Source organism: Sus scrofa, chromosome 1 (genome assembly GCF_054392235.1).
Source record: "Sus scrofa isolate SSC_HxYL_T2T_F1_AM1 chromosome 1, Sscrofa_HxYL_maternal_Yorkshire_Landrace_v2.0, whole genome shotgun sequence".
NCBI lineage: Eukaryota > Metazoa > Chordata > Mammalia > Artiodactyla > Suidae > Sus > Sus scrofa.
The window spans coordinates 37,738,773-37,752,926 of record NC_139383.1 but is presented as its reverse complement, the minus strand read 5'-3'; the positions used below and the strand labels follow the sequence as shown (position 1 = coordinate 37,752,926).

Sequence of the window (14,154 nt, the reverse complement as noted above, 5' to 3'; positions counted from 1 at the left end):
CTCATTGTGTTTCTCTTTCTCTCTCTTTTTTAAACAGGAAGTAGTTTTTTTGGAAACAGGAAGTTAATTATTGTGTTCCTCTTAAGCTTCATGAGAACAGAGGCTTTGTCTGCTCTGATAACCATTTTATTTCTAGGACCTGGACCAGGGCCAGTCTCACAGTGGCACCGCTTGGATCACCTTATATTATTTAAAATTAGTGGTTCTCAACATTGGCTGCCCATCTGTATCCCCTGCAGGGCTTAAAAAAATACAAGTGTGCAAGGTTAACCTCAAAGATTCCAATTCAGGTGGCCTGGAATGATGCCCTTAAATTTGGTTCTAAATGTATGAATCATCAAAGGCAGGAAGCAAGTAGAGATAAACTTTCCATAACTTCCAAAGTTGTGGTTGTTTTTAAGACTTTTTGTATTTTAAGTCATCTTCTCATATCCTTAATCCTTGTGACTGTCACAGAGAGGTAATAATCAAACATGAACTTACATTAGCCACAGAAATATCTGGGGCCAAAGTTTTAATTACTGGTTTAGTAATGGTAGAGCTTAATGATAGTTTGAAGGGTGAAACAAGTTTGGGTATGTTGCCCTACAAATAAAGGAAGTGTAAATAATTATCATCCAAGGCTTCTGTTTTAATGCAAGACCAACAGTCACCAAATGATTTTTAAGAAACATATATACGGCACAAAAGAACCTTTCCGCAGGAAAGAAATTCATGGACTTGGAGAATAGACTTGTGGTTGCCAAGGGGGAAGGGGAGGGAGGGGGACGGACTGGGAACTTGGGGTTAATAGACTGAAACTATAGCCTTTGGAATGGATAAGCAATGAGATCCTGCTGTGTAGCACTGGCAACTATATCTAGTTACTTATGAGAGAGCATGATAATGTGAGAAAAAAGAATGTATACATGTATGTGTGACTGGGTCACCTTGCTGTCCGGTAGAAAATTGACAGAACACTGTGAACCAGCTATAATGGAAAAATTAAAAATCATTATAAAAAAGAAAAAGAAAAAAAAAAACATGGTACATGTTCAATGGTTATTTTTCTGTTAGCTTTTAAAAAAATGCATGACATTGAGTAATGGACTTGAATCAATGTGTACTTTAGTATTTATCGATTTCATTAAAATCATACAACATATTTCAGTGGAAATAGAGCTTTCCCTTTTTTCTCACATTTGTGTTTTTGATGTCCGACTTTATTCTTAGCCGCTCCACCTCCCTCATCACCATAGTATCTAAACAGGTTTATGAGTATGACACACTGTCCCCTTACTTTACACATGAGGCACAGAGGTGAGTGAGGAAGATTCGTGCCCAGAGCCAGTTCCCCAGTGAGTGGCAGATCCAGCATCAAATTCCTCCCCCTTGGTAGCAAAGGTGTAGTCATACTCCTAAATCATGAGGCAGGAAAATAAAAACCACAGCCTTAAAACTGTTCCTTGGAAATATCTGGCCAAGCTGTGCTTTTAATCTGATCAGTCATGTGGCGACCTTCCCACCAAAGATTTCCAGAAAAGATTTCCCCAACCTTTTCTGGACCATGCAGAAGCTACATTTAATTTATAATCTGAAATATTTCCAAAAACAGACACTTGGTGAAATTGCATCTCCTCTTTCTTGTTCCTTGTTGAAAAAAAGAGCCTCTGCCCTTTTCCTTTTAACAGACCTTCCTGTATGAATAGTTTCTAGAGATTTCCTTGCTCCAGACAGAAATCTCTTTTTATGTGTTATCACTTTGACCTTCTCAACCTTGAATCATTTCACTTTTTCATCTTGGTCAGTCTCTTCTCTCTCCAATCCCTAATTAAATAGTTGTAAACAGCACATTACCTAGCACTCCGTCCAGTTCAATATAGAGAGATAGGAATCAAGTCCACATGCTCAGACATGCAGGAAATGTAACTTGCCTTATTTTTCTGTATTCTCATTTTCATGTCTCTTTTCGAGTTCTTTTTCTACCAAGGAGAATTTTAGAGAAATGTTTGTCCCCCAAATCAGGAGATATACCCCTCTTTCTCCTGACCAGGCCCCAAAGTAAAGATTTTTTGAGTGTAAGTGTACAATTCAGAACTCTAGGAGGCAGAATGGTTGAAAAGATTTTTTGAAGCAAAGTCTAATTTTCTACCCACAGTAAACTATAATGTTCTAATCAGATGTGCAAACTTGTTATTTCCAAAATAACGTATAATTTCATATTTTCTTAAAGTTAGGCCACACTTGGGAAACAAGAGTGGCTTTCCCAGTGATTACTTTCAACTGAGTTGTACTGCAAAAGATTATAATAACTTGCCAGGTTGCTTTGCCTTTCATTTTAGTGCTGAGGCTTCAGGTGGGTGGCAGGGACTAAGTAAGCAAAAGCGTACATAATTGGTCCCAAGAGAATCTAGTGGAAGAGTCCCAAGGGAACCTAAGCCCACTAAGCCTCCAAAGTGAGGGCTTGCACCATCCAATTTTCAAAGAGGATTCAAAAAATGTTTGTCCTTTACTGGAGAAAGAAGTCACTAGGGTCTCCTAAAAAGGAGAGGAAGGGATGTCACAACAGAGCGTGGCTAGTGGCAGTCACTCCTGGTGTCCACATGGGTGAGGCTGGCCAGCCTCTCTGCAGCTCTGGGTCAGCATGAACCCAGCCAAGGGATCAGGTAGCCTAGCGCCCTCTGAGTGAGTCTGTCGCTCCAGTTAAACAAGTAGGGACTGTGATCTGGGAAAGTCAGCACTGTCAAAGCCCTACCAGGAACTAGGATTGCGTCCAGGGCTTCAAGCCAAGACCCTGGCCCTCTGCCTGATCTGCATGTGATCTTGAACTCTGCTTCCCTATAGCAGGAGCTCAAGGTCTGTCTGCCTTTAGGGACAGAAGATCTGTGGTTGATTTCCCGCGGATCCTGATTACAGCAGAGCTTTCAGCCACTTTGAGGCTCTTACAGTACTTTCAACCGTTGAAGGCAGTTTGTGTAGTTTTTGAAATGGGTAATGGCCAGGTTGATAAGTAATTTTTCACTTAATCACTGAGAATGGAAAAATCACAACGTTTTTCTTTATTTTACCTCTCTACTCACTTGCAGTGGCTGCCCTAATGCTATCCCTGTACGCACATGCTTGGACGCATGGGGTAAGAAACATCTGTTTACAAACACATGGCCAGCTTCCAAAGCTGGGAACTGGAGGGACATGCTGAGATGACAAGTTGCCTGAATATAGAAAAAGCAAGGGAACTCAGCTCAGTCATTTTCTCTCTGTGAATACCAATTTTCTCATCTATAAGTAGGGATAGTGATTCCTAGCTGTACGAATTACTGAGCGTCAACCCCCAGGACCTGGTGCTTAAGACATTGAGAACACAGGTGTCAGCTCCATCCCAGCGTCATCATTGTGGCCCTGGGGCTGCCTCTGTTCCCCAACAGAGCTTCCTCCATGGTCCTCAACTGGTTGTGGCTCTGCCCTGCAGGGGACACTGGGCAGTGTCTGGAGATAGTTTTGATAGGCCCAGCTGGGTGAAAGGTACAACTACTGTCTGTCTGGCAGAGGCCATGTGCACTTTCTGAGCATCCTGCAGTGCACAGGATAGCCTCCCCCAGCAAAGAATCTTCAGGCCCAAAATGTCAAATAGTGCTGGGGTCGAGAAACCCATCCGGCTGAAAAGTCATAGCAAAAGAAGATGAGGGTGGCTTATTTCCCTTCATCTTTAGGAAAAAAGAACATGTTAAACTAACATTACGTTAATATAACATTACCGACCTCTTCTGGTACTTAAAGAGACAAAGAGCCTGTAGAATGTAGACATTGCTATAAAACTAACTCTAATTCTGGTGAAAGAAAACTTGTCCTTAAGAGTAAAGGTGTTTTTGTACCTCTGCTTCAATTTAAACAAGCAATCCTATCTACTCAACTTGTTTCTTGAATTATGGATTGAAGGATCTAAGGCTGGATTTTATTGATTTTGTTTGTTTGTTTTTGTGTTTTTAGGGCTGCACCGGTGAATAATGGAAGTTTCCAGGCTAAGGGTTGAATCTGAGCTGCAGCTGCCGGTCTGTGCTACAACCACAGCAATGCCAGATCTGAGCTGCATCTGCAGCCTACACCACAGCTCCTGGCAAGGCCAGATCCTTAACCCACAGAGGAACGCCAGGGATGGAACTTACATAGTCATGGGTACTAGTTGGATTCTTAACCCACTGAGCCACATCAGAAACTCCTGGATTTTATTGATTTTAACTTTTACCAATAATACAGACTAAAAAATGTTTTTGGATTTGTATGACTTACTAAATAATCATAAATATTTGCATGATACATAAAACCAAGAAAAAGTCAAGTGTTAAATTCTGTGTTTAGACACTTATTTTGAATTCAAATGAAACTCAAAAGGAAAAGAATTTTTTTTTAGCTTTCCTTAATATACAAGTAAAATGTGCTTGAATTGAGAGCTCATATCGCAAAATATTGGAAATCAAATGTTGATGAAAATTTTAAAATGACAGTGCACAAAAACACTTTGGAGTCACAGGGCAGTTTTTAAAGCTCAACTTTGCTCGTGTTTCTACATTGTTCCATTGCTAGACGCCGTCTCCTCAGTGAGTGATGACCACCTGATCACCTGGGTTGGGTTGCCTGGGCCACAAAGGACAGCCTGCAGTCACAGCCACGATTTAAGCTGCTAGTCTCTGTTGAGCTCCTGCAGTGGAACCTTTTAAAAAGAACATACATTTCAAAGCCACTGATTATCATTTAAACCCTTCTTTTTCACTTTAGTTGAAGACTAAAGACTAGGATGCTTCCTGCTTTTGTGTTTAGCAACTCCCAAATTCCATGATAAATTCTTAAGCAGGAGTTCCTGTCATGGCTCAGTGGTTATCAAACCCAATTGGCATCCATAGGGATGCGGGTTCAATCCCTGGCCTTGCTCAGTGGGTTGAGGATCCGGCGTTGCTGTGAGTTGTGATGTGTGTCACAGACACGGCTCAGCCCTAAGAAGACAAAAAAAAAAAAAAAAAAAAAAAAAAATCCTAAAGCAAGTTTGACCTTTAAAAAAAAAAATAGCTCTATATTTAGTCATTTGTTTAAAATGTGTGGAAAATTGATGACGTGTACACAATTTTACTAGCCATGAACAGATTTAAATACATTTGTTTATAAAGTTTGCATTCAGAATATTAGAAATGCTTTCACAAAATAGAGACAAATGATATACAGTTTCTCAATATTTCAACGTGACCTAATTTTTTTTTGTCTTTTTAGGGCTACACCCACAACATATGGAGGTTCCCAGGCTAGGGGTCAGTGGCAGGTATGGCTGCAGCCTACACCACAGCTACAGCAATGTGGGATCCCCGAGCTGCGTCTGTGACCTACACCACAGCTCAAGGCAATGCCGGATCCTTAAACCACTGAACAAGGCTAGGGATCGAACCTGCATATTCATAGATGGTGGTCAGATTCATTTCCACTGAGCCACAACCGGAACTCCACAACATGACCTAATTTTTAAATGTTCTTCAGGAGTCATTTATCCCCAGAGTAAGCAGAGCCTTGTGTGTCTGTTTCTGGTGACAGTCAACCAGCTTCTGGTGACTTCTGATTGCAGTGCAGATGAGAGCACTTCTGAAGGACACAGGGGATGGGTACTTTGGGACCATGTGTTCTCCCTGTCCCTCCCCTGCTGGTCTCCAAAGACACTGTCCCCTCAGCCACCTTGTAAAGTCTGAACCACTTGGCCTGAGTCTGTTTTGCTTGGGTTGCATAAGTTAGGATTTCTTCATGCATGTTCCTTCACCTCTGTATTTGAAATAAAATCACCATTCATAACTTAGAAGTGTGCATTGCTTCCCGTGATTCCAAAACTGTAAAGTGAAATGAATTATTTAATGGTTTATATATTGTCTTTTGGTGATAACATTGATGCATTTGAAAAGACTCATCTATTCTTTCTACTCTAACATATGTAAAAATCCATCTTCCCTAGGTATATATATTTTGGAGATTAAGCCCTTGGGTGTTGCATCATTTGCAACTACTTTTACCATTCCAGAGATTGTCTTTTCATTGTTTTTATGGCTTCCTTTGCTTGCAAAACCTTCTAAGTTTGATTAGGTCCGTTTTGTTTATTTTTGTTTTCAGTTCTATTGCCTTGGGAGACTGATTTAAGAAAACATTTGTATGGTTTAAGTCAGAGAATGTTTTCCCTATGTTCTTTTCTAGTAATTTTAAAGTGTCTCATCTTATGTTTAAGTCTTTAAGCCATTTTGAGTTTATTTTTGTGCATGGCGTGAGGGTGTGTTCTAGTTTCATCGATTTACATGCATCTGTCCAGTTTTCCCAGCACCAGTTGCTGAAGAGACTGTCTTTTTCTGATTTTATATTCTTGCCTCCTTTGTCAAAGATTAATTGACCATAGGTGTCTGGGTTTATTTCTGGATTCTCTCTTCTGTTCTATTGGTCTGTAGGTCTGTTTTTGTACCAGTACTACACCGCCTTGATTACTGTAGCTTTGTAGTATTGTTTGAAAGTCTTGGAGAATTATGCTTCCTGCTTTTTTTCCCCTCAGGATTGCTTTGGCAAGTCTCTGTGTTTCGTGGTTCCATATAATAGACATTTCTCCAAAGAAGACATACAGATGGCCAGTAGGCACATGAAAAGATGCTCAACATTGCTAATTATTAGAGAAATGCAAATCAAAACTACAGTAAGGTATCACTTCACACAAGTCAGAATGGCCATTATTAACATCTACCAAAAAAAACCAAATGCTGGAAAGGATGTAGAGAATCTGGAACCCTTCTTTACTGTTGATGGGAATGTAAATTGGTACAACCACTATGGGAAACAGTATGGAGTAATCTCAGAAAACTAAATATAGAACTACCATATCATCCAGCAATCCCATTCTTGAGCATATATCTGGACAAAACTATAATTCAAAAAGATACGTGCACCTGTATGTTCATTGCAGCACTATTCACAATAGCCAAGATGTGGAAACAACTTAAATGTCCATAGACGGATGATTGGACTAAGATGTGGTACATGTACACAATGGAATACTATTCAGCCATAAAAAGGAATGAAATAATGTCATCCACAGCAACATGGATGCAACCAGAGATTCTCATACTAAGTGAAGTAAATCATAAAGAGAAGGACAAATACCATATGATATCACTTATATGTGGAATCTAAAATATGGCACAAATGAACCTATCTACAAAACAGAGATAGACTCACAGACACAGAGAACAGATTTGTAGTTGCCAAGGGGGAGGAAAGAGGGAGTGGGATGAACTGGGATTTGGGGTTAGTAGATGCAAACTATTATATTTAGAACAGATAGAAAATAAGGTCCTACTGAATAGCACAGGGAACTATAGCCAGTCTCCTGGGGTAGATCACCATGGAAAATAATATTTAAAAAAACAATGTGGAGTTCCCATTGTGGATCAATAGTAATGAACCTGACCAGTATCCATGAGGACAGTGGTTTGATTCCTTGCCCCTCTTGGTGGGTTAAGGACCTGGCGTTGCTGTGAGCTGCAGTGTAGCTTGCAGATGCAGCTTGGACATGGTGTTAATGTGGCTGTGGCGCAGGCTGGCAGCTGTAGCTCTGATTTGGTCCCTAGCCTGCGAACTTCCATATGCTGCGGCCCTAAAAAGACAAAAACAAAAACAAAATAAAGAATGTGTATAATAACATATATATATATATGTAAAACACACATGCACACACATATATAATTGAGTCACTTTGCTATACAGCAGAAATCAGAACATGTAAATCAACTATACTTTTTTAAACTATAATGACTTCATTATTGTTATTGTTATAAATCAACTATACTTAAATAAAAGATAAAAAAAATATCTATCTTCCCCAAGTGTGGCTTTTAGAAAAAGGGTCTTAATTTAGATTTTTTTTTTTTTTTGTCTTTTTGTGTTTTTGAAGCCCACACCTGTGGCATATGGAGGTTCCCAGGCTAGGTCTAATCATCGGAGCTGTAGCTGCCGGCCTATGCCACAGCCACAGCAATGCCAGATCTGAGCCGTGTCTGCTACCTACACCACAGCTCATAGCAATTTTGATTTTTGATTGTAATTTTTAAGATGATTTCTCTTCCAAAAAGCTCTAGTTCAGAAAGAACTCCCTGGTCCAGTGATCCTTCTTGTTTTTTCTATTTTTCTTGGGGATTTTTGGCCAGAGGTTCCAATAATTCTATTATGTGCCACAACTGTGCTAAGTCCTGGAGATTCAGACGTGATGAAGACAGTGTCTCTATTCTTGAAGAGTTCATGGGTGAGGGTAAGAAGCCCTACATTCAATGTGATGAGCACTGGAACAGAACCAGTGAGGATGAGGAAGCAGTTAATTCAGAGAAAAACTTTACAGCGTTAAGTACTATTTGACCTGGGCTTTGAGGATGAAGCAGTGTTAGACACATGAAGATGGTAGGAAAGGGCAAAATTTTGCCAAAGAGTAGCGTGAGGTGCGGGATGGGAGTAGAGATTACCCACTGCTCTATGAATGCCTGGTGAGCTGGTGTGGAGAATAGGCTGCCTGATGGAGAAACGCTGAAGTGCCAGTGTAGAGGGCTCTATCCAGGCTTGATACTCTGCTAAGGGGGTTATATTTTATTGTGTATCCAGTAAAGAGCCATCAAAAGCTGTACTTCAGTGTTATAGATCAGCTTAGAAGTATAAATATACTTCTTATATAGATATAGAATATCTTATATAGATAAGTATATAGTATATCTTATATAGATATCTTTTATAGATATAAGACTACCTATCCTAGTCAATTCAGGTAAGAAAGATTGTACTTAAATCTTGGCTGTTTATTTTTAAAATATCCAGAAAATGAGACTTAGCTGGGGTAGGTATAATGTAGTGGTCCCAAGGAACCCAACTAGAAAGATCTATACTTTTTTCTTAACATGTATTTTTTTAAGAAAATTTTGAAGAATACAGGAAAGGGGAAGTAAATGAAAAAAAATCACCTATAAATCCACTTCCCAGTAAAATTCATTTTTAAGATTTTGTGGATTTCCTCCTGATATTTTCCTATGCATAAAAATAAAAATTTTATGTAATGTTTGATATAAAATTTAAAAATATAGTTTTATGTGTTTTAAAATTAACATGGTATGTTGAACTTTCAATATTATCACTAATTATTTTTCTGAAAAATGATTTTTTGTGATACAAAGTGTTCCTTTTTATGAATTTACCATAAAGTATATAAACTATCCTCCATTTTGGGGGCATTTAACATATTTCACCTTCTTTGTTGTTGTTAATCTTCAATATTCGTCTTTAAGATAGTTTGCTGGACATACCAGTTAATACTGTTAAAAATACCTCATCAGTGATACTGTGTATTTGTTCACTAATTCCATTGAAAAGGGATAATAATAAATAAATGTTGATTGTCCTGAATGGAAACGAAGCATTTGCTTTTCTGGTAGTGGGAGTAATTTGAGTTTGACATTAGGTGTATTTGGCAACCATGGCACTCCTGAACCTATAGTCTCATTTTTCTGGATATTTTAAAAATAAGCAGCCAAGAATTTAAGTACTATCTTTCCTATCTGAATTGACTAGGAGAGGTAATATCTTATATCTATCTTTATACCTCTGTAATCCTTTTAAATTTTACTTATATTTAAAATTGAATTTTTAAAGTACAAATTTTGAAAAAAAATTTCTAGCAGTTTATCAGTTATATGCTATATTGGTCCATTCAGGTTGCCATAGCACAAAAATACCATAGGTTGGGTGGCTTAAACAGTAGAAAATTATCACAGTTCTGGAGGCTGGGAGACCCAAGACCAAGGTGCCTACAAATTCTGTGTCTGGTGAACACCACTTTCTGGTTCATAGATGGCCATCTTTTTGCTCTGTCCTTACAGGGTGAAAAGGGCAAGAGAGCTCTCTGAGGTCTCTTTTAAAGGGCACTAATCCCATTTGCGAGGGCTCCACCCTCAAGACCTAATCACCTTCTACTGCCCCACCTACTAATATCATAAGATTGGATACTATGATTTTAGCATATTAATTTGGGGAGCCATAAACATTCAGTCCATTACACATGCTTATTGTAACCATCCAGGTTAATACAGAGGTGTGTAAAACAGAGTTAATCTTTTCCTTATCCAATCTTGCCCTTTTGCAATAGCCAGCATTAACAATTGGTATGAGCAGTCACCTTTCTGAGTGCTTTTACAAACACACAGACATTCATGGTCACATATAAAAGGTATTTTTGTGGAGCCAAGTACTCTCTGCTGGTTATTATTTCCAAGGATGCAGAACACTGTGTACCAATCCTAGAAGACTCTAAACACTTCTGTCCATTGTATCTTGAGATTGAATTTGCCAAGGAAAACACAACAATGCAGTCAAGCACTACATGGTTTACTTAGGAAAGAGAGAAAGATCCACTTCAACAGTATGCCTAGTCCCTCATGGCTTCAGGTACCCTCCCTCATCCAGCAGCTGACTCGGGCAACTGGCCTTACTTATCCTTCTCCTTTCTACCACCATCAGCCATGGGGAGGAATGATCCCAACCCCACCCCTATGGAGTCTGGAAGCTGGGATGTGCCTGATGGCCAATGACATACCAGCTTAAGCAGAGCAGAAGAGCTCCCAGCGAACTTGAGGTAGGAAAAGAGATGCCCTGACAAGGTGATACGCCCAGCACAGGCTGTGTGGGCTCAGTGTCTTTTTTTTTTTTTTTTTTTTTTTTGGTCTTTTTGCCTTTTCTAGGGCCACTCCCGCGGAGTATGGAGGTTCCCAGGCTAGGGGTCTAATCGGAGCTGTAGCTGCCGGCCTACACCACAGCCACAACAACTCGAGGATCCGAGCCGCATCTGCGGCCTACACCACAGCTCACGGCAAAGCCGGATCCTTTAACCCACTGAGCAAGGCCAGGGACCGAACCCGAAACCTCATGGTTCCTAGTCGGATTCGTTAACCACTGCGCCATGAGGGGAACTCCCGGGCTCAGTGTCTTTTAGTAAGGAAGTATTCCATGCCCAAGGCCCTGAATTCTCACTCAGCCAAATGAGGGTCTGCCAGCGTCCTGCTCCAGTTGGACCAGGGCCTCCTGAAGGATGAGCAGTGTCAGTGTAAGAATGGACACAGACCTAATGCTTCTGCAGGACTGCTCATTTATTGTTTGAATCAACCAAGCTTACATACAATTTTTATTTTCCTATGGCATACGTCATGCATCATACATCTGGTGATATTTTTTTAACTTTCCACTCCATCAAATGTTACCTTATGACCCGGAACATGACCAGGTACATTTGGGAACACAAACAAAGCTCTTTTTTGTACCTTCCACTTGACTTTTTAGAATTAAATGTACTCATGTTAATGATCTAATTTTGTGGGTAGCAAAAGCATGAACTTATTAACTTTATAATTAAAAATATTATATGTGTCCAAAACCTAAGGCCAAACTATATTCTGTTAGTAAAGGTTAATCATATATATCAAAGGTTATTTTAATTCTTATAGAACTAGAAATCATAGCATTGACACTCCTTAGGGTTGGGCCAATAGGCCTGGCATAGAAATATACAATTGACTGATAGTAGGTAATTTCCTGACCTGTATTCACTTATGTGGTGCAAACCGCACAAGTATTTCTATAACTAAGGCCTAATATCTACCCTATTCATCACCTAGTCCCTAACAAAGAAAAGAGCTACCTGCTGGAGCATGGAGAGACCTGTGCCTCAAGCCTCTCTTTTGTCTCCAGGGTTTTCCACAGGTTAAACAGTAACAGTCTAAATATGAAAGCATTCTATTAGGGTCTGTATAGAAAAGAGAGAGGAAACTCAAAAGTGGATGATGATCACAGAACAGGGGGATAGTAGGAATTTGTGGGTAAACACTAGGCCCTGATGTTTACCCCCCCTGGGGTCTTTTTTCGGGGAACTTTATTTATCAGCAATTTCCCAGCTCCCGTAGTTTTTATTAGCAGCATAAACAGGCAGAGAAGAAGCAGCAGGACCGTCACTTTCCCAGACATGCTGTGCGGTCTGGGGTCCTCAGTCTCCTGGACTTTGTCAGCAGGCAGACCTTCACGAATGGCTCCCAGCAAGAGTCCGAAGATGGCACGCTTGAGACTGCAAAGGGAATGGTTTTACTGTTCATCCTGAACTCACCTGAAGAATGGCCCAGCCCTTTACAAAACCCACAAGCGTTCAAGGAATGACCGAGGATGGGAATATCTCTTGTGCAGCAAAGCTGACCACATGCAAGCTTGTGTCTGTCTCACTCCCTCAGGGGTTGGAGTAGCTGAGAAACTGGTCCCAGGGTCCTCGGCTGTAGCTCAGGTATCTTGGGGGGGACTCACCAAATAAAGGAATGGAAAATCCAATTCTTGGTCTGTTTCTGATGGTATAAGAAGAAAGAGAGGAGAGGAAGGGAGAATAGAAGAAGGCATTTCTTTTTTAAAAAATTTGTTTAGAGTGTAGTTGATTTACAGTGTTGTATCAATTTCTGCTGTGCAGCATAGTGACCCAGATATGTATATATATACACATTTTTTTCTTATACCGTCTTCTGTCATGAGTGTTGCTTTTTGTTGATGAGTGTGAATCCAGGATGACTTATACCCTAGGCTTTTCTTATAGTATAATGAGATCATCTTCCTTCCTGCTCAAGGCAAAAATCTAGGGTCGTGTGTTAAATGTGGAGGGTTTATCTTTTGTCAGGTTTGGCTTCCTTTCTCAAGTTCCATGAGAGGTAAATTTGAAAATGTATATATAGGACTGGGGATTGTGAACAGAGGATGGGGATGCAGGAAAAAAAAGATGATTTAAAGGTTATTTTCAGTTTGTCTATACACATTTCCTCCTGCAATGGAGGAGTTTATTCAGAGAAGGAAGTTCCTAGAGTCTGTGCATCAGGAAGATGAGCTATTTTTTTGTTTTTCTGTGACTCTTTGTTTTTTTATTCATAAACTTGTGGCTGCTGTGTTTTTATGACTTTGTTTTTGGGTTGTTTTCTTCAGGGTTGCAGATTTACCCAGCATGCACCTATTTTGTGTGTATCAAACTTTGCCTTTTCAAGAGTAGCAAATAATGGTTTGAAATGGGAAGTATATCCAAAAGCCTCAATCTTGTACTTGAAATGTGGGCAAGTGGAGAAGCCGAGAAGATTCATGGTAAACATTTTACATCTTTTAATTGAAAATTGACGTCCCGTTTTCCTCTGTGGTCTTGAGTGTGCTCACCAGAAGGCTCGTAACCCACCGAAGCCATTGGTGTGGGTAAGGCCATGTGACCTCCTGTGAGGAATAAAAGCTTAGGTCTGAGCGGCTCACGCTTTGCTTGTGATTCCTGTTGGCCCCATGGGAGCGGAGTTCAGAAGCAGCTGCTGGAGGGACACGTCTATCGCACCAACTGTAAGGAACTTAAGTTTCTCTACTTCTGGCTTTCATTTCAGAACACCCAGAGTCTTCAATGCTTGTTCCCTGGATCCACTTTCAAACATGTCCTTTTTCGTTTTCTAAAACTCACCGTTAACTAAAATCTTCTTTTGTTGATTTATTCTAAACACCGTAAAAGAACATGGAAGCTGGAAAGCAGAGCATAACTATGTCATGGATGACATGAAGATGCCTTTCTACTGCAAATGGTCTCAGGGAAATGTCTGTTTTCAGCTCGTTGGGATGCTGTGTAAGATCCTGCTGTGGGTGCTTTCTCTCACCAAACAGAATTAACCCTCTAAGGGTCACCCGTCCTACCCTGAGGATCCTAACTCATCTCGATCTTTCTCACTTTATTTACTTGTATCTTTTTCAAAGAAGTAGAAGCTTAGACTTGTTTTATCTGGGAATATAAAGGTGTAAACTCAGGCAGAACATTGATAGAATAAAAGCCTCTGGCTTAATGTAGTTTCTTGGAGGAAGTAGATGCAGTAGCAAAAATGGAGTGATGGTACTTAGTTCAGCTGATATGTGTGCTGATTGCTGCTTCTCTGCCATGTAATTTAGTACTTCTGTCAGTGGCCATTGCATTGGTTGTAAGTCCTGGTTGTTTTGTCCTCAATCCTACAAAAGGGTAGATGCTCCCCTGACTGAACATCAGATCTAGCTTATAGGCATTTAAATAGTACATATGTAAGGTCATGATAACTAATTAAA

At 40.0% G+C, this 14,154-nt stretch overlaps 1 protein-coding gene across 12 annotated transcripts in view; it reads left to right on the top strand.

The window, feature by feature from the left end:
• The window catches only part of TPD52L1 (TPD52 like 1), a 94,099-nt gene that overhangs the window by 33,412 nt on the left and 46,533 nt on the right, over positions 1–14,154 (top strand). Inside the window, exons 1-2 of one of the 12 annotated variants that reach the window (XM_085016118.1) lie at positions 12,075–12,340; positions 13,021–13,173. The exons of 6 other annotated variants lie outside the window; for them this stretch is intronic. In XM_085016118.1, the coding sequence (XP_084872244.1) occupies positions 13,101–13,173 (73 nt within the window). In that variant the 5' untranslated portion in view covers positions 12,075–12,340; positions 13,021–13,100. Of the gene's footprint in view, positions 1–12,074; positions 12,341–13,020; positions 13,174–14,154 lie in introns of those variants that run through there. 5 more of the 12 variants (XM_085016129.1, XM_085016123.1, XM_085016131.1 and 2 more) reach the window with 5 other exon arrangements.